Source organism: Strigops habroptila, chromosome 4 (genome assembly GCF_004027225.2).
Source record: "Strigops habroptila isolate Jane chromosome 4, bStrHab1.2.pri, whole genome shotgun sequence".
Classification (NCBI taxonomy): Eukaryota; Metazoa; Chordata; class Aves; order Psittaciformes; family Psittacidae; genus Strigops; species Strigops habroptila.
The window spans coordinates 47,073,935-47,095,188 of record NC_046358.1 but is presented as its reverse complement, the minus strand read 5'-3'; the positions used below and the strand labels follow the sequence as shown (position 1 = coordinate 47,095,188).

General features: G+C 41.7%; 1 protein-coding gene across 3 annotated transcripts in view; it reads right to left on the bottom strand.

Annotated features, from left to right (window-relative positions):
• RAD51B (RAD51 paralog B) overlaps positions 1-21,254 on the bottom strand; it is a 437,358-nt gene that overhangs the window by 156,631 nt on the left and 259,473 nt on the right. For all 3 annotated transcript variants that reach the window (XM_030481940.1, XM_030481941.2, XM_030481942.1), the window contains one exon: positions 5,111-5,229. In XM_030481940.1, coding sequence (XP_030337800.1) covers positions 5,111-5,229 — 119 coding nt within the window. The remainder of the gene's footprint in view (positions 1-5,110; positions 5,230-21,254) is intronic.

The window sequence follows — 21,254 nt, the reverse complement described above, 5'->3', positions numbered from 1 at the left end:
GGACTTTAGTAAAGCCTTTGACACTGTTTCCCGCAGCATTCTCCTGGAGAAACTCACTGCTCACGGCTTGGACAAGCATACTCTTCACTAGGTAAAAAACTCGCTGGATGTCTGGGCCCAAAGAATAGTGGTGAATGGAACTGGTGGTCAGTCACAAGTGGTGTTCCCCAGGGCTCAGTACTGGGGCCAGTTCTGCTTAACATCTTTATCAATGGTATGGATGAGGGGATCGAGTGCACCCTCAGTAAGTTTGCAGATGACACCAAGTTGGGTGGGAGTGTTGATCTGCTGGAGGATAGAGAGGCTCTGCAGAGGGATCTGGACAGGCTGGATCGATGGGCTGTGGCCAGTGCTCTGATGTTCAACAAGGCAAAGTGCCAGGTCCTGCACTTGGGTCACAACAACCCCATGCAACACTACAGGTTTGGGGAAGAGTGACTGGAAAGCTGCTCGGTGGAAAGGGACCTGGGGGTGCTGACTGGTGGCTGAACATGAGTCAGCTTGTGCCCAGGCAGACAAGAAGGCCAACGGCATCCTGGCCTGTAACAGAAATAGCGTAGCCAGCAAGGCCAGGGCAGTGACCATCCCTCTGTAGTGGGCACTGGTGAGGCCGCACCTCGAACACTGTGTTCAGTTCTGGGCTCCTCACTACAAGAAAGACATTAAGGTGCTGGAGTGGGTCCAGAGAAGGGAACTGAAACTGGTGAATGGCCTGGAGCAAAAGTCTTACGAGGAGTGGGTGAGGGAACTGGGGTTGCTTGGCCTGGAGAAAAGAAGGCTCAGAGGAGACCTTATCGCTCTCTACAACTACCTGAAAGGAAGACGGAGCGAGGTGGGTGTCAGTCTCTTGCCAAGTACCAAGTGATAGGACAAGAGGAAACAGCCTCAAGTTGCACCAGAGGAGGTTTAGACTGGATATTAGGAAAGATTTCTTCACTTAAAGTGTTGTCAAGCATTGGAACAGGCTGTCCAGGGAAGTGGTTGAGTCACCATCCCTGGAGGTATTTAAAAGACGTGTAGATGTGGTGCTTAGGGACATGGTTTAGTGGTGGGCTTGGCAATGCTCAGTAAATGGTTGGACTCGATGATCTTAAAGGTCTTTTCCAAACTAAATTATTCTATGATTCTAAATGCTCTCTCTTGAAAATACCATAGGAAAACACTGATTTGTTATAAAATAACAAATCTATGTGCACTTTCCATCTCAGAATTTCAAAACACATTACAGACATTAACACAATACTATGAGTCTCAAAAATCCCATGAAAACTATCAAATAAACCAGGCCCATAGAAGTTGCCATACCAGATCTGGCCAGTGTCTTACCTAATCCAGCACCCTGTCTCCAACAGACAAGAACAAAACATTAAATATAGCATGTCAACGTATTAAACCCTACCATGCTGTTCCCCAAAGACAGCTGAGCACACATGAAAACAGTAACCTTGGAGCCTGCGGACTCCAGCTCAGGAAAGAAGGATAATTATACACATAGGTGTAACTGAAGAGGCTGACAATTTCTAGTGTTCTAGTGCAGCCCCACCGGTTTTGGCCCAAACTCAAAGGGTCTGCATGCTTATGTACAGATTTCAGGAAAACAAATGTTATGGTCAACTACTTACAAGAGTGCTTAGAGAGAACCAAGTATCAGTATCCATAAAGATAATAACAGACTCCCTTCATAAACCCTTTCATGAGAAACAATTAAATTTTCCCATTTTCCCCCAACCTCTTATGCCACTGTACCATTAAGGAACATGTGCAGCTCAGTGTCAGCAGTTACAAGACTCCCACTGTTGTCCATACTTGTGGGTTTTCGTGCCATAATGAACTTAAATGCAGACAGTAAACCTCCTTCTGCCCTCCCCTAGTGGCATTGCTTCTGTCCTGGAGGAAACAAAAACCAGAACACTGGTTTCTAGAAGTGGGCAAAAAGAGGAAAGTTCATCTGTTTGTTCAGAAACCTGTTCCCACCCAAGCAATAAAGGAAACCTAATTGATTTTAAAGCAGGCAGGATGTCCCAGAAATGTCATTACTTTGCTGAACTGGCTGCTGTCTTATTAATGTTCACCAGACATACGGACGGTGGGGTGGAAAAAAGGATAGCTGGCTGAAAAAATGTCTGCTGGACAAACAAAATAAAGGGATCTTTTACTTAATACATTTAAAAAAATCATCCTGTGTAGGAATTCTAGGCTTACTTTCCCCAGATTTATTGCATACCCGTTCTGCCACCTGCTGCCCTGGCATTCCCCAAAATTTCAGGAACAGGGACTATATCTCCAAGCTTTCCCAGAAAGGAAGACCTGCATGACTAAGAACACTAGTAGCGCAGTGGCCTCTTCTGTCCAGAAAATACTATAGTTCTGGAAAACTGCTTTGTTGAATCCTCCTTAACAATTACATTATTATTTCATGTTTTGAAGAATACCACCCTCGGGCCTGGTGGTCCCATGTATCTCAAGAGGTACTTTCAATGGGTAGGATTTCCCAACGACGATTCGCGCACTGGCTCTCCTACCACAGAAGTCGGATGTAAGAGAGGATCCCCCAGACTGTCACCACTGCCCCAGCACCTCCAGGGAAAGAAGGAGAGAAAGTAGAGCCAGGAAGAACATCTTCAGGAGGTCAAGTGACTGAACAAAGAATGAATTCTAGCTTTTGAAAGAAAAAATTGTGTCCACTGTGCAAGCTGGAACAAAACACAGGTTATTCCTTAAACTGTATTGATTCTGCAGGGTTACAAATCATGAAAAGCAGGGACAACTTGGTTTTGCACTACTTTTCACCCACATCTCCTGAATAACTGTGTGCTTTCAGTAATTTCCTGGGGCAGAATTTCACTTTAAAACCAAGACTACACAGATAATCACAGGCTTCCTTTTTTTATTTTTATTTTTTTTTATACAGTAATATAAGAATTTGTAGAAGTGATTACTGACTTGAGAAGTTTTGGACCTCCAAGTTAAGCTTCCTTAAAAAGTGCTGATTTTCAAAGCACTGATATCCAATACCTCCTGGCAGAACCACCTTACGATGACTGAAATGGCATCTCAAGAACTGAGGTACCTTTATTTAAAATTCATTTCTGAAAGTGGCTATAAAGCAATTATAAAAGAATTTACGAGTGTAAAACTATGGTAATTTAATCAATATGGTGCTGCTACAGGTAGGGTAATTCTAGATGCCTTCCTCTAACTGGAAACTGCATGTCTAGCTGAAAGATTTCTACAATTTTAAGAAAAGAATATTTATCTTAAAAAAGGACGCAGATATCAGCAAAAGGAAAACACTTACAGGACACCATGGATAAATCTCATTTCACTCATGGGCTTCACAGACATATCACTATTTATATCACACTTCTGTTTCAAATTACTTTGCTTTTAATAATATATACTCATGTTTACTTTGGGGTTGTTTTTCCTCACTGTAGAGTTAGTTCTTTTGCTTAACTAAAACAGAATGAGCCTGTGGCTTCACATGCAAGCAAGGTGGTGCACCTGATAAATCCAGTTAGGAACAGAGTAAAACTCTGGGTGTTTTTTTAAGTGGATTATAGTAGATTTTTTATAATGGAATTTTAAAAGATTGAAAACAACATTTCATACACTTGTGATCTATTCTCAAACAAAATCAGGAAAAACTACATCTAATGTTCTTTAGGAAAACTGCTCCCTCTTTCCACCACCAGAGGAATGTTCTTAATCCTTTTTAGCTGACTTTGAGCATCGTGAATTAGCACAGAGCCCAGTTTCTGCCCTTTTGCCTTTGCCAGCTCCACTTCTCACATACTCCAAAATGATCCAGGAAATTTGTGAACAGCTTTGTATTTTGCACACACATGTAGAAAAGGAGAACTCATTACAGACCAGAACATAGAGAACTTATAAGAGCAGCAGCAGTTTCGATACAACCGTGCACAGCCTTTAGAAGAGAGTCCAGAAGATGCCTTTTCTATCTGCGTTTGACACACTTAGCCTGCAACCAGCATCCAGGGGACTACCACTGCTTCACAGTGCCCACTACTTCCAGGAACAGAAGTGCCATGGTTATAGTTTTACTTCTGATGAGCAGAATAAAATGGGATGGCTTTCTCTACTCAGGCTCTAAAGACTGCAACCTAAAAGTGAGAAACCTTGTGGTGTGACAGTAAAACCAGGAGCACTAACTTGAACGTACGTGGGTAGTAATGCTATAGGAGAAAGATGGTACAAATCTCATGGAGCAATTTTTCTGACAGCTCTCTACTTCAACAGGCAGAAAATCAATAACATTAAGACTGAGGGTCACAGCCTTTGGAAAGAGTTACATCAATGCAAAAACAGAATAGACAAAGCCAAAAGAGATTATAACCGCAGATATCCCAAGGGACAGATGAAATCATGGGTTATAGTGTTTTTAAAAACAGAAAAAAGTTATTCCCTCAATCAAACCTCCAACATCTTGCCTCCTGTTTTTTCACAGTTTTTTTAAATTAAGAGGTGAAGATTGCAGTCTAAAATGCTACTCCATTTCACTCAAAAGCGTGAAGTCTCTTAGTGAAAAGGGTAAGCGTTCTTTTTGCAGGCATACTTTTGGAAAATTCGTACCACACTTACTGCTCAAAGTTAAGCTTGCTGGGGCAGGCAGCAAGCTTAACTTGCAAGCAGTAGCGGCAGAAGACAGAGCGCTCCCTGTCCTAACAGTCACAGCTGAAGTTTGGCACAAAGAGTGGAAAGGATGACAGAAGAAAAATCATGGCAGTGAAAGCACTAGTCTCCTACTCCTGCCCCAAAAACCCTGTGCAGGAATTACTTTAAGGATCACCTTTCATCTCCACAACATGAAATGCACTAAAAGTTCAAAGAACTTGTATGCCTGTGCCAACAGGCCAACACTAGGTCCTGTGACTAAGATAAGCCCATCCTAACACAGGGAGGCACTGGAGGATTTGCCATCCCTGAAAAACAAAGGACACTGACTACTCCCCACCCCAAATAAGCAACTGGCTGTAGAGCATCAGGTTCTCAACACATGGCATTACCACAGAGGCTGAAGGACACAGCTAGCCCATCTGACTGAGCACTGCTGTTGTAGCTTTATTCAAACTCTCTTTGTTGTTCTCACCTGCCTTGTCACCAAGTCATGATATTGTAGTATGAGCCTGGTATTGACACTGTGACTCCATGTGTTGCCAAGGGCTGCTGTCACACAACCAGGTTCCCTCTTCCCACTTCCAGAAGCTCCTGGAAATAAATATGAAAGAAACTCCATTAGGACTGTGGTACAGAGAAGTATTCAGCATGGAAACTCTAATCGGTCATCTCGGATCATTCCCTCAGCTAGGTAATCACAATTGGTACTTAATAGATGGCACTATCACATGAATGTCCTAACTTTCTGATTTATTTATACAGCAATGTGAGTTCTCTATCTCACTCTCTGATACCTAGACAAAGTGCCAAGAATTAGGGATATGTTGCAAAGCAGTACCTACTTTCTTGGAGAGACTGGTGCATTTTCTAAATATTTGGAGGTGCACCATGCACGGAGGACACTCGCCTTTTTCTCTTTAGGTAGTCTATCCACAAGCAAACCAGCTTTCTATGGGCACAGAGGCAAGGGAAGCAGGCCAGCAGAGTGACAGCATATACTGATATAACAAAAAGGGGAGCAGAATGTGGCGCCACAATACCCCGACCTAAAAATCTGAACACTGCTTAATGCCAACAGGCACCCTACACGTTTTCTAAGATTTGCAAAGAAAAGAGCCCCTTAGCTGTAAATACCATTCTTGTGTCTCTGAAATCATATGAACTTTATATAACCTGAAGAAAAATGCACTTTGCTGCAATCGGCAATGACAACATACAGAAGTGTTTCCAATAATGGCACATGACCCAGCTTGCTGAACTGCCATTGCACCTGAGCTTTCTGTTACTAAAACCAGAGACCCATATATACACACACACACACACATATGCAGGCAGGTAGGTGCCTGAGACCTTAATCTTTGCCCCCACAAGTTCTATGTAAGATGAACAGATAGAGAGGTGGCTTGTTTGTACCTCAAATGACACTTCAGACAAAAGAAAGAAATGCAGAAATAAAACCCCAATAGTTATGTGGGTATAAATGATCATGTGCAAGTTGAAAATTAAACTGTTTGTGGCAGACAGTCCATACTTTTAAAAAGCCACGAGTGAGAGAAAGTTAGATTTAAAGTCAGGGAACTTCCTGTCATCTATCAGGCAACAAATGAAATTGCTTCCCCATTGCTTGAAATCCTTCTCAACTGAAGTTAGTCCAAACACTTACTCTGCAATGCAAACTTCAGAGCAGACTTATGTTTCTGTCAAAATCATCAGTAATGCAACAGTTAATGTTGAAACTTAAATTATAAGTACTGGGTTTTGGAAGCAATACTGTATTGAGATGACAAAGTCATCTCATGGTCCAGTGGAGCTTCTGAAAGATTCAGGTTTAAAACTCTTCATTGCTTTTACATTTGCAAGATTGTGGGGTTTTTACTTCCTCTCAAGTATTTAGCAGAAACATACTTACTTCATTCGCTAAAGCTTTTATTTTGGAAAAATATCCAGTAAAGGGTAATACCAAAAGTGTTGGCATGCAGTAATAATCATTATTTGCACCACTGCTGGTAGCTTGCAAGCAAGAAGAAGGGCATTGTGTGCATTAGGCAGAGAAGAGCAGAAGGCTGGAAAAAAGGGCCTGGAATGACTTCAGCGTGCTACAGGATTCAGCTGAATATATCAGCAAACCCCGACCCCACCAAGTAATACAAGGTTCAATTAACATCAACTGGATTTGGATTAGGCCTTCAATTGTTTAATGTCTACAGAAGAAATGAGTGAAGCACCTGGTTCAAGCTAATAGTTTGAAAAAAGTCTCGACTCTGTACTTGCCTGAATTACTTCCCACATCACGGGAACTCACTGTGACATGCACAATACTTGCTTCTCCAGAATATCTGTTTTAGTCTGAAAACAGGCTACAGTTGTGCCATCCAGCAAGGATGGCCACTTTTCTTTCCACAAAACAAAGGTATTCATATCTTGATAAGCATCAAACTTCCACCTCAATAACTCACCACAGAGGCACCTAACTGGAAGTTTCAGTATTAAGAATGCTATCCAGTTAACTAGTCTAACTTATCTCTATTGGGAAGGTGGATGTGCTGACCATAATAATTCCTCTTCGCTTATGTTTTGGATTTAATTTTCCAGCTGGAGGAGAGAGCAGGTTCAAGTGTTACAGCAGGGTACTGGGAGGTCTGAATTTCATTCCCTTAAACAAGTTAGTTAAGTGAGTTTAAGTTTTAAAAACTTTTGGTTTTGTGCTAACACCATGGAAGTACACATACTGTACAAACAGGCTAAAGGAAAATTAAAGACAGTGAAGCAGCTTTAAAGTTTTGTAGTCCTCTCTTTCTCACGTGGAATAAGCTGCAAGTTCCCCCTGTAGTCAGTGTTGCCCTTTTTCCCCACCTGCTAGAAATGGGTAGGAATCACAAAACTCAAGTGAGGCAGCTGAGCATGATTTCTGGTGGGTGTGGAGGTGCTAGCCTCACAGCTGGTGTAACTGCACCCCTGTATGCCGTTGGAAGCCACTGCTCCACAACACTGAGAAGCAATTCACCTGCCACTGCTAGGGGCCCTCTGACTACAGACAAGAAGCCCAGACACATGTTGGCATAAAAGAGCCACAAAATTCACATCCAAAATTCCCTCAAATTATATGTCTCTGCTGTTACTTAACAGGAGTAACATCTTGCTGTTGCAAACCTGAGCCAGGCAGTTAAGCAGTTACATGTCTGGAGTCTGCTGATATTACGGAGATATCGCTCCATAGCAATTCCTAATTCTGCATTCCTTCCAGGCCTAAAACCTGTCCCAAAGTGAACAGAAGTGCTAGAAGTGTAAGGCTTGTGGCAGAACAAGCAAGCTAATTGCTGTCATGTATTTTATTTTATTATAGAGGAGAAAGCCCACCGTACCACACCGTGTCAGCCCCTGTCTGAAGAGGGCAGTTTGTGTGACCCACTTTCAGGCAAATCCTCTTCTGTGAAGTTATTCAAATTTATGACTCTGGTGCAAAGTGGTTAGTAAGACTGGAGCAAATTTATAGCAAAGACTTTTTACAGGGTAGAAAGGAATGCCTCACAGGAAAGGTTTCCATTTTATAAGGTATCCTCCTGCAAGCTGATGTGTTAGGCAGACAGAAAGGCAAACCAGCAAGAAGTGAAGTGAACCTAGCGAGAAGCAGTGCCAGCATTGCAAAGTTCAAGGGTAGTAACGGCACCTGCTTCATTCCTTCTCCTTGCTCTAAATACAAAAAGATAGTAAATGTCTCAGAGGAAGGAAAGACAATATGTTAAGAAAACAGATTTATATTCAAACATGGTCCTAAAAAAACCTTGGACTTATCTTTTCTGTTATTTCAACCACTACTTAGTCATTTAAGTACTGGACAAAGAGAGAGTGATCTTTTTTAGCACACATTGCATTATTCTTCCAAACCCTGACATTTGCATACTTAGAGATGGGAGAATCAGACCAACCTTGGCCCAAGAAGAAAACAGGCTCATAACTGACTTTGGTCTCTACTCAGAGGTCCCCAAACTGTCCAACCTGAACCACTTCAGAGCAACAACTCCCAGACGTGACACAAAGGCACTTATCCATGCTGCAGGGATGACAGGCAGCAGTTCCCGTCTCTCCAGCCTTCTTGGAGCACAGCTCTCACTGCAGTCACTGCTGGCATGACGGTTTCTGCTCAGGACATGGGTGATACAGGGAGCACAGGGACTAGGGAGAGTAAGAAAACAGGGCTGACAGATGAGAGAAAGGTGGCAGATCTCAGTGTATGGATACAGTATGTGGGAAAGGGAGTGGGTGTCCAGAAGCACAGAAATGGGATCCTAGCATGGGGAAGTCAAGGCACATGCTAGAAGGGTGGGAGAAAACCTCTGAAAAAAACCCTGCTCTATATATTCAAATCTAGCTCAAGTAAAATGGTGATTTCAATTCCTTAAACATTCCTTCCTTCCTCACACAAAAAGAACTGGCATTAAACTGATCTTCAAAGGGCACATCAGCAGACAGGCCAAGGACTGCATGAAGTTCCTGTTCTACCGTCTCCTGTGAAATTGAGCTCTTCAGGGCACCAGCAGAGATATCAGCAGAGAAGAGACCATATCTGTTCTGGATCACAAGCATAAAAGAGGAACTGCCTGCTTCACTCACTGAACAGCTGCCACAAGTGAAAACAAAGCTTCCTGTGGTCTGAGGCAAATGCAAAATAAATGCCTCTCCACAATCAGGGAAAAAAATAAACCAAAGAAGAAAGGGTGATTCTTCAGCTGAGGCCTGCAGTGCTGCTTCCAAGCAGAAGAGGCTCACACTGGGCTCCACTGCCAGTGTGGAAGAGCTGGGAAGGGCTGTCAGTAGAACTGGGCAACAACACTTGGCCCTTTTCATACACAAGGACCAGATTAATTTTGTTTGTTTCCTCCATCAATGCAACAGAAACAAACCTTCAGTAAGTACGTTCTGTATCACTGAGATGAATGCCACATATAGGCAGAATTGGGGAAAGTGGGTTTTCTCCTTCCACTTTTCAATGGAGGAAATGGCAGGATTGAAACTATTCAGGTCAATAGTGATTCTGGGATTATTCCATTCTGTCCAACCAGAGAATTACAAGCACAGACATGGTCTCGAACACCTTCTCATCCTATACATTTAAGGAAGTACTGTTTTAAAGACTAAATCCTCATGTAACCACGTCCCAATTGTTGCATATATGGTTGAAGGGGATGAAAATAGGATGGGGAAAATCCTATCTCTTTCATAGGGTCCTATTAAAATCAGGAGAACTAGACCAACGTATTGAATAAAATGAAACAGACTTCTTAAAACAACATTTTAAATGCAAGGAGTTCTTGCAGGCAGAATGTGATTATACTCTTGATTGAAAAAAAAATAACCTGTTCCCTTCCACCCTCTCCACGTTCTCATATAGATTTTTGTCTTGCCAGATGAAAGAGTCATTGTCTGGCAGGTTCATCCCCATCACTGGGCTCCTTTGCGATCTCTATCAATTTGGTAATTCAAACATCTTTTCTTATCAAATGCAAAAAACTTATTGATGCACAATATGACAATCAAATAACAAAATAGAGAAGCAACCAGTCCCCAAATCTCTCAAATCTTTACATTAAATCATCTTGATCAACGCCTGATTTATCAAAAAGGATGAAAAAATGCTCCAAAAGTACAGAAAAAATATTTATATAGAATTAAACTACTGAGCTCACCATGCAACAAGAATGAAAGTACTTTCCCTCTTGCTCAGGCTGTGCAGCTTTCTGGTTCACTGGCAGGGCTCATAAAGATCACTGGTTTTCACCTGCATTGCATTTAGGCTCTATTTTTGGTGCAGGTCTCTAACAATGACACCGGAGAGGAGAGGAGAGGTTAGGAGAGGAAAAAGAAAAGAAACCTCAACCCTCAATCTATTTTTCCACCTTCATCTACTCAGAAAGTACAAGTACAAAAATATCCAATGGTGGAAAAACCCAACACACAGTAAAAAACAACCCACAGGACAAACTCATCTGTGCAGTAACTAACCACAGCGCCTTTCAAACTCCCCCGCACTGACTTCTCCAATTTTCAGCCCTTCTCCACAGCTTATTCTTTAGGCAAAAGATGACTCTGATTCTCTTGACCAACAGAGGTGACCGTCTCTCTCTTTGCACTGGTCAACCAAGATACTTCCTAAACTCTTCCTGTCATATACTCTACCTTCACAAAACTAACAAAAAACAAGTGAGGATGAAAAAAATGGGTCCTTTATATTAAAGCCATGGGCCTAGCAGGAGACAGCTACTTCGACCACCATTTGATACCACCTGCTTGAGACAAAGCACAGACCAAAGAGCATGCATACCTAAACACAGGTAATTACCAGACATAAATTACTGATTTGTACGAACAGATACTAAAGCAAATGTTGGTCCCTGTTCCACCTGTACAGTTCTTTTTCAGTGAACAGGCTACACAGGCATATCAACAGCAGAGTCTGGTTCATCTTAAGAGAAAAGAACAAAACTTACTTCCTAGGGGACAGTATTGCCTTCATAAAGTCTTTCATTATTTACGACATATGGCAGGAAAACCAGCTGCTGCTGTAGGAGACTAAGCTTGACCATAAAACTAGCCATGTAAAAATACTAACTTTTAAAATGCTTATTCTCCTTCTTTTATCAAGAGAGGTAGTCCGGCAATTTTGCTCCCCAAAACCACCTAGCTCTAAATCTGTGCACCCTCCCACACCATATTATTCCAGCTTACTTCAATTTTCGATTAAAAATAAGTAAATATATTTTAGCTGGAAGCAGGAATTGTTTAGTAATCAGTGATATGTAATCTAGTTTTAAAAATAGTATACTCCTCAAAATATACTTCGCAAACAAAGCAATTAAGTGCAAACCCCTACTAATCCCTAGTTAAAAAAAAACAGTTTCAATGGAAATTCTTTTGACCATCCCTCGTCTGTAGCTATGCTACTGCTGCAGCGCTGAAGTGCCTACTAGAGATTACACTAAAAAGACTGTTCTGATTCAGTCGTCATCATCAAGACACTGAAAATTGACACTTAAAGTGTCCAGCTGCAAAGTTCTGATGGCAACAGCAGCCAATGTGACTGAAAGGGAATGAGCCTACTTCTCATTTTGGGTAACACAGTTTATTTATCTCATATGGCCCAAACAGGTGAGTTTTCACAATTTTTTGTTTATCATTATATCTATGTTTATCTCTGTACACCTTCTGGGTGATTTTTACAGTGCTAATCTGATATTAGATCAAGAATAAGGTCCTTTCTTCTGTCTTTTTTCCACCCATTCATTATTTCTATGGTGACAACTCCTAGAGCTCTCATCTGCAATATGCAAAGCACTCTTCAAAGAGAGAACAAAAAGATAGTTCCTGACCTAAAGACCTTCTTTTCATGAGAACTGCAGTCTAAGAGTCTCTTAGCTGCTGCTGATTATTCCCCACTTACAAGGAATCTTCCCTAAGAGAGGAGGGAAAATAAACCCAAATATGTGACAGGCCAGGAGAATTGTACATAAGGACTTTCAGTGCTCTCCATGAAACACTAGAAGAAGTAATATTAACCATTATTCTAGCCCAAAAAAATCAGCTGGGACCTCTATTCAGGTGAAGATGTAGGAAGCGTCCTCCAGAGAATCAGACAGATGCTGATTTGTTTTTAATCCCTCAACCAGCATACCTACTGTTAACAGCGTGTTTTGCACCAGAGGATCTCATTCCCTGACATCGGTGAGTTCATGTTGATTCTGTTTTGAGCCGAGAAAGAGACAGACAGACAAAGAAGCACACACATGCTAGTACTGACACTCCTGTCTGCTGACCTAAAAAAGGAATTGACATTAAGAAATGAGAAAATCCAGCTGGTGTGATTTCTTGCCAAACAATCTACCAGCCATGACCAAAATGGTCAGGTCTCGGGAGATCTGTGGAGGTGGGAAGACAGCTGGAGGTTTACAGCACCTGAAACAGGGCCCAAATGAGGGAATTGTGGGGTTGAGATCCTTGGGAACAGATATTTTCTTTCTACTGGTGCAAATCTTCTGCCTCAGTGGCCTGACAACACACCACAAAGTGATGAGTTTCCGGTACTATCATTGCTACATTGCTAGTGCAAATGATTGAATGAGTAGTGTGTTGGTGGGATGGATGGGGAAGACCAAGTAGAAGACAGTGGTTAAGTCAATTCCTTTCTGTAATCAAGGATAAATATAATTGTACTAATTTACATCACTCTTAGTACCCAGAGTTCTTTCCTGCATTGTTCACCATGAAAACTTCAAACAGCTTCTTCCATCTAACCTCTCCTATGCTGCCACTTCTTCCTGCCTCTCCAAGACTAGGAAACAAAACCCCAAACCGTTGACCTAAGGGTGTAAAGAAACCTCCGAACAACCCAGATCTGGAATTTTGCCTGCCTGCACATAGGATACATAGATTGAAAAACAAAGCTTGCCCAGTCATGGCATCTGGCAATGCTAGGGCGCTGTGAACCAGAAAATGCTTTCAATTATCACCTCACCAATCATACTACAAGTTATTACTGTATATTTTTTTGTTAAGTTCCCTCAGGGAATTAAAGAGATCATGATATTAATCAGAAGGCATGTAGGAGGGAGGGGGCAGAATGCTAGAATTACACATGTGTAGGTCCCTTAAGGCTTGCATAAAGAACAGAGATTTAGAATCTCACTGTCAGAGCAACTGAAGCCTTGCATGCTGCAAGCCTCGTCCCTCTGACCTACACAGCCGCAGCATTGTCGTATCTGATTTTCCCAGGATGGTTAATGTCAGCTGCTAAACTTCATCAGCCTCTGCTAGTGTTTACCCATCATCTGGATTTGCCACTTCCGAACTTTCCAGGCTAGAACCAAATGAGCCAGCTGTCACACTCCTCCTTGACAGGGACAAAAAAACCTCCTAACATAACAGTCTGAGGTCTGGAAGCCTAAATGGCTCAACCCCAGAAAGGCAGAACAAAAATAATACATCTGGAGGGAGGGGAGGGAGATGTAGCTCTGAAACTGCAGGGAGCCTCAGAACACAGCTCACAGCAGTATGCTCACATTAGGATGCTGTGGTCTGAGACACAGACTGTATTCCCATACCATACATTTTTTTCTGTAAAATATGTTCTGGTAAAGAAACAGTGTCTTGGCAGCTTAACTCTTGTACCCAGAAAGCTGCCACAGTGCAGGCAAAAGCAGCAGTACTCCAGACAAGGTAGGAGCCAGTCTGCAAATGAACTTTAAATTACATTTGAGGGTCAGGGTGTGGAAGAGTGACAGGGGTAGGAGGGAGTCAAGTTTCTGTTGCACATTGAGTTCTCCATCAAAGTGGTCAATAAAAGCACCAATTAGTGCTAACGCACCTAGGGTGTTTCTGACATGGCTGTCCATTTCCTGGGGAGTAGGCTGTTGGTATGCCCACATGGCAGACAGAAAAGGACAGTAGGTGTATGCAAGCCAGTTTTAAAGGAGCGCTAAGGTTTTCCTTGGTAAATACATTCTGCTAAGAAGCCACAGAGAGCTTTGTGATCTACAGCCAGTTCACTGCCAGCACCTGAGTTTGCTCAACTAACGCTAGCACTGGCATTCAGCATACAATGTGGTGGACCTTTCTCAATATAGTCATCATAAAAAGCCTTAGCAAATAACAATTTCTGATCACAGCCTAGTTCCATGGATTTGAAGTAGTGAATTAAATTAACTGTCCTTTTCACTCCTGAGCACAGGAGTATTTCAGTAGTGGTCCCCTTTCTGGATCATTTTCAAATTTAGTGAGTGACAATTTCTTGATACAGAGGGTTGCACCATGCAATAATTAAGAGTCCAGGGTGGGGCTGTTAACCACAGGGACTATGTAAAATAATCAATGTTAAATTGGACTTCTGAGCAAACTTCGCATGATGACCACCGTAATTTCTTTGAAAATTCAGACTTGAGTGTTCTTAACACTGGTCCTATAGACCAGTTACCACAGTTGCCTCCAGGTGTAAATCAAAACAGTCTTAGAGCTATAAAGCTTGGATAATGAGCCAGTTATCAAAACTGAAATTCCAGGATGAAACAATTCTCTTTCAGCCTGCAACATGGAAACAGAGGTCAGCCAAACATTTGGGGGCTAGAGATGACTGTTTGCAAATTACAGCTGTTCACATCTGGAGTTCAGATTTGGCCAAACTCTTAATGCTATCCATCACAAAAACTAAACTGAAAGACTGTTTTGGTTGTATGATTAGAAACATAAAAGTTAGGAAACATTAAATGTAAAAAATGCTATGTGCCACTTTAGCTCTGCCTCTCAAATGCAGAACAAGGGACTCAATTATTTCTCGCAACGAGTATCACCAGAGTTGACTGTGGCATTTCTTAACTGGCATTTAACCACCAGTCTGCATTTGCCAATATAGGTCCCACTGGCTCCATCTATTTCTCAGAGCAATGGGGCCCAAGACACAAGCTGAGGGATGCAACCTCTTCTCTAAAGAACTGCCTTTTGGGCTTGCCCAGCGAGTCCTACACATACACCTGAGTTCTTGGAGTACTTTCAAAATCACAGCTTGGAGTACCTTCACAGCATGTTAACTGGGCACTTTCACATTTTCTTTTAATTCCACAGCCACTACATCCACGTACATAAAATGTCTTTCCTCTCATCATAAGATGAACGATGAAACAATTTAGTACATACAGACACCACAGTGGTTCCCTGTTCAGAACAGACTCATTTACAAAGCTGAAAATACATATACGTTTATGTACTTAGGCACGCACACACACACAGAGGCAGTATATAACATGGAGGATGTTAAAATGACTGAGGATTACAGGGGTCTGGCTTCACTCCATGACTGACAGAGACTTTCCAGGAGGTTCTCAGCAAGTCAGTCCCCCTGTTCACAGCGCAGTGGCCTGTCTTGGAGTGCAGGAGGTGTATGCTTTTTTCTTCAACTCATTCTCAAAAAGGAATGACTCACTTTATCTGAAACTAAGCAAATAAATTCAATTTTGGACAATAACCAAGACTGGAAAAATTCATCCCGATAAGCTTTTCTGACTGAAGACAGAGGGATAGAAGGGAAACAGTTATACAGCCTTAACTATAGGAGGTTCCTTCCGTTCCTGCTAAAAGGCAAAATATTCCAAGATGTGCCAAGTTTTCACTGTAGTCTGCATCAGGCAGCAACAGGACAACGAAGTGCTCTGTGAAGAGTAATGCATAAATCCAAAATGATCGTTTGACTGCAGTGACTCTTCCCTCCTGAGATGTATTACATATTTTAAAGTCAGTGAAAAATAAAAAATTGCAAAATATCACTTTTAATCCTTGGACTACAAAATGGTTGAATCCTCTAGAGGCCAGTCAGGGCCAGAAACAACTTTTTTTCCCATTTTCCCAGATTTTGATGGGGGGGGACAGAGAGGGAGGGGGACAGGGAGGAGGGCAAGGGGAAAGGGAGAGAGCAAAGAGTGGTTGGTTTCAAATAGCAACATTGTCCAAAAGGGTGAAAGGGAACAGATGGCCATGGAGAATGCAGCCTCAAAGCCCTAAAGAAAAGGGCTATTTTGACAGATCTTGCTGTTTCCTATTCAAGCATGAACACTCTGGCATGGAGAGTTAAGACGATACAAGGAACAACCTCTGTTCCCAGCAACTGACTATGGGCAACTGGCCTCTGAAGCTCTCTGAGAAAAACAACATGAGACAGACAGACAAACAGATATGGCAGCAAGCCCAGATCTCAGCCACCAGGAAAAGGAGGAGGGTGGAGGGGGGAAAGAGAGAAAAAAAAAAAAAGGCAGAAAGGCTAGAAACAGCTGCCTTTTCCTGGCTCCAGCGCAGAGCATTAGAAAGAGCCTGTCCAGCCTTTCTCATCTTCCTTTTCAGTGAAACTTCTTGAAGGGGTCACCCTCAAGCTGTTGGTCTTTGCCCTGAGGGAAGGTGAAAAAGAGGACAGAGCAGAGCTCGTCTGGCTCAATGAAACCTGCTTCCTTTAATCACAAAGACCTCCCTCCAGCTAACGAAGAGGAACGCTAAACGTTAAAAAGCATAATTAATGCTGGATTTTTGCATGCAAAAAGGCTGAGAAATTTAAAGTTGTGGCTCCCACAGTACGTGTAATTTGTTTGCATAGTATACAGCAGCGAGCCATTATATCCGAAGGCAGGGAGAATTGTACTCGCTGTGGGAAACACTGCTAATGTGTGCCCTGACTTTTTCTATTGGTCCTAATCAAGAGAGTGCATCAACAGCTGTTTCATTCACCGACCCTGGGCATGTACTATCAGATAGAGATTTCAGTTTTGAAGAGCAGCTTCACATACATACCCAAAATTTAGAGAGAGACCTAAGCCATTAGGTGTAACCAGACTTCACTGTTTCCAAAGTCTATAGAGCAAGGGATGAATCTGAGTTTCTGAATCTCTCTTTGATTTATGTACCAGTTTCAGTTTGTAGGGCACAGCCCCATGTACTGTTTCCCAGCCAACACTTGCCCGTGGGCAGAAGCAGTGAGCTCTGTAACCTGGACCAAAGCAATGGTAGTTTCACGCAACAGTTCCAGAGCGGAAAAGAGGGGGCAACCGGTATAAACATTAACTATCTTCATAATCCTTCCCTGAGGCAGGGAAGTAGCTATCATCTCAATTTTAATATCCTTCTTTGTAAAAATCATTGAAGGAAAAAGATAATAAAGAATCGTGGGTGCTCACACGCCAGAACTCCAAATGAAGAAATGCAAATGCTACATACTGATCCTATCTGCACCTTTGTTCCCTCATCTGTGAAACAGCATTTGTTAACTTTAGTCAATAAATAGTAAACGTGTAGAAAAACAGACACTGGCAACAAATCACCTCCACATCCTCAGTCTCAAAACCTTGGTTTTCTACAATATGCAAATGGTTTGAGATTTGTTTTGTTTTGTTTTCACAAAAGATAACAAATGTAGTCATCACTAGCTGTAATTGTTAATTTGTAACTAAACAGACAGGATCTGACTAGTAGTAAACAATAAATAAAATGCCTTATTTTAGGTTAAATCAGATAAAATTGGTTCCTTTTCTTCTTAACCATGAGCTTCCTGAGACTGAGTAACTGCTCCAGGCTACACTTACTAAGGGAGTTTCAAATGTGGATTATTGGCTAAGTATTAATGAACTTGTTGATTTGCCTTTCTTCCCTGTGTTTCCTTGAGTAAAGTCAACCTAGTATAGTTACACCATAGTTTTCATTCTGCTTTAGTTGTAGTTAACAGCTCCTCCTGTTCACTCACAGAGTAAGGAACAGTGCTCACAAACCAATGCTGCCTTTCGTGTTGCAGGACAGGTGGTCCCTCAGCATATTCCCACACATTCCAAATATTTTAAGTGTTCCACATCTGTTGTCCAAAACATTTTTAGTTACCCGCAAGAACAGTAGGAGATGAAAACAAAAAGTTATATATAACATATGAACGGACCTTTTATGCCACACGAGCTCTCTGTCATTTCAACAAGATGATAAATTTCAAGAAAGAGCTTAACCTTCGTTATACTATATCACTATTAACAATTCTTGCAGAGAAGATGACTTGAGAATTAACTTATGACAGCTGCAAATAGCCCAGATGATAAAACTGAGTGTTTATGTGCTTTTTTTTTACAGTATCTGCTGATCTACAGCAAATTTAGAATAATTAGAAGAATTGAGGTGATTTACACATTTTCTAAACATACAAACCACTATCTGCTTAAAAAAACCCAAAACATCTCCCACGTACATATATAAAATCTGGGTGGGATTTTTATAAGTGCTCAGTGTTGGCCTAAACAGCAGGTAGGGAAACACTAAATACTTTCTTCCCCCAAGAATGAACCTGATCAGATGTACTTAAAAAACGTATGACTGTAAGTAATTCTCCTCAGTGATGAAACAGAGCCACTGGTCAATATTTGAAGCTAGGAAATTAAAAGCACTAATTGCATCTCAACTACTAAGCTACTCCTAGGAGGCAGAAAATGACTGCCTGGGCTGTAGCTGGGATAAGTGGTGAGGGTTAGCATTTCTGCTCTCACTGAAAGAATTGCGACATGGCAGCAGCTATCAGCAGTTGGGAATCTGGTTTGGATCTCAGTGCAGAAGCTGGCACTTGTCGCTTTACCAGCACCACGTACTCCACGGGTACCTAGCTTGTTATGGGCTGTGACAGGAGACTGTCCCCTGCTGCATGACCAGTGTCGTTTCCAACAACACAATAGCATTCCTTCAAGTACTTTGCCAGCATAACACCACACTTCAGCCAGGAGAGCTGACACCTCATCATATGAGATACCAGCAGTATAAAAGTGCTCTCCATAGCTATGCCCTATAAACAAATGCACAGTCCTTTTTTGTTGTTACTATCATTTTATCTAACTTTTAAAAGAAAAAGAAACTTTCTGTTCTGAGCTACAAAGAAATGGTATAGTGGATCTCTATGTGACAGATCCAAGACTATGCCTCAGGGCACAAAGCACTGCTAAAACATGCAGCAAATGTCTTGGTACCTCCCACAGGCCAGGACTGAAACTTCGGCATTTAAGAAAATTTGCCTCAATTAATTTTGGAAGACAACCACCTTTGTCCAGCCCAAACCCAATGCTGATTGCAAGGCAGAATATCTCATTAGTGCATAATGGCGACAGAATGCTGGATATGAATGAGGATGTAGACACCTTCACCGACAACACAATTGGATATATTGAGGAGCAGACCCGCAAAGAGGAGGATTTTAGCTTTCTTTTCAATCAAGTGAAACTCAGACATGATCACCATAAACTGCAGGAGGCCCCCGACATCCTGGTACCACAAGGTACAAGGCAAGAGACAGGAAAGAGGGACAGTCCCACTGATGGGCATCAGTGGGTGCCACGGCAGGAGAGATGAGAACTGTGGGAGCTTCACTTGACTTTAAATCCTGCCTTTTGAAAAACAATTCTGAGGCACAGATGTTAGTCTGTTTAACCCTGCAAAGTGAGAAGCTGCCAAAGGCTGGAAGATCACTGAAAAGCTAGAAGAAAAATTACTTTCAATTAGGTACAAAGATTTATTTTTCATTTCTGTTGTGGAAAGAACTTTGCCAGCCAAGATGCTAATTTCAGAAGAACATTCAGCATGTCCAAAGGAACTTATACAGTGGATTTCAGTGAAATGCCTGCTACAAGGCCTTGTGCTTGTGAATACACTTTCTAAACTTTTAAACTATACTGAGTTCTTCTAAAGAAAAAAAATCAAGTAAAGGTTAATATATTTTCACTGGTATTACAGGAGAGAAAACATACTTCTGGATCTTGTTCTCTCCAGAAGTTGGAAAGGCCTGTACTATATTCCAGTATGCACATAAAGCATTAACTTGTCAGCGGATGACTTCACACAAACAGAAAAGCTTCAGGGGCATACACTAGGCCCTCAAACTGACCTATTCTCTTTGCAGTCCATATGAAAATTTACTTTTGGAAATCTCTAGACTGTGCTTCAGACAGTCTAATGAACACTTCGGCAGAAAGCACTTGTATGCAATTACATGATTACTGTAAACCCAGGATATTCTCTAATGAACAGTGTGGTGTTTCACAGGTAAACTCGAGCTGGCTTCAGAGCAAGGGGAATTTGCCTGACACCAATAAATCATTTCTGATACCTGAGAGATCAGCTGGGTTCCCTCGCAAAGCTCTGGATGCTATCACCATCTGGCTAGGGTTTCATCAGCTCTTCCTTATTCAGCCAGTTATATTTTTCACTTTCACAGCAAACTGTGCTGAAAAGCCCACTGGTGCAGAGAGCAGCAGCGGTTACAGTCAAGGGACAGTCTTTCCTCAGAAAACTAGGTTTGATCCTCTTTCTTTGCATGATGCTGCCACGGTGATGTTATTTCATAAGAGATAAAAGAAAATATTTTTTAGTCACTGATTATCCCATAGCAGCATCAAGATTGTTAAACTGGAATCTGAACAGTGGGGGGAGATGGAGAAGGAACAGGGCAGGGTCTGCCCCTCAGATTTGCTTTGTAGCCCTGGCAATCTCCAGAACTTGCCAAAGAAATTATATGAGAAAATATCCAAGCTGTACAAATATAGTTCAAAACATCACACACTCTCATTACTCAGCCACACCTTGCAATATTTGGTGTTTCTAAAACCTCATTTTCTGGAATAAAGTGATTATGGAAAAACCCATGGTTTCCTATGCAGCCTTCTCCACTCTCCTGCACTCAGCCTATATCCGTTTCTCTGTTATGACAAGTTTGAGAGAGGCTTGGAGAGAGTTTGATTCAATCCTCAAAGTCAAGAAGGAAATAAAAAGATCTCCCAAATACGTATCTTTAAAATCTCATTTTTCTGAGCTTAATGTGGAAGCCAATCCTAGTATTTCTGGCAATATTGATGTAAGTTATAGCAACTTCAGGTACTGCATTGTTTTGCTATTTCGATTTAAAATGCTTGCTATGAATGTTGCATTAATTACCATATGACTATAACAGCCACCATGAGGTTGCTATGTATTTGGAATCTGCCTAGCTGCAGGACAATAGATACACAAATTTTCTTTATCTGCAATGAATTCCTGTAAATCTTGTAAGATTTTTTCTGTATGTTTCAGCTCAGACCAGG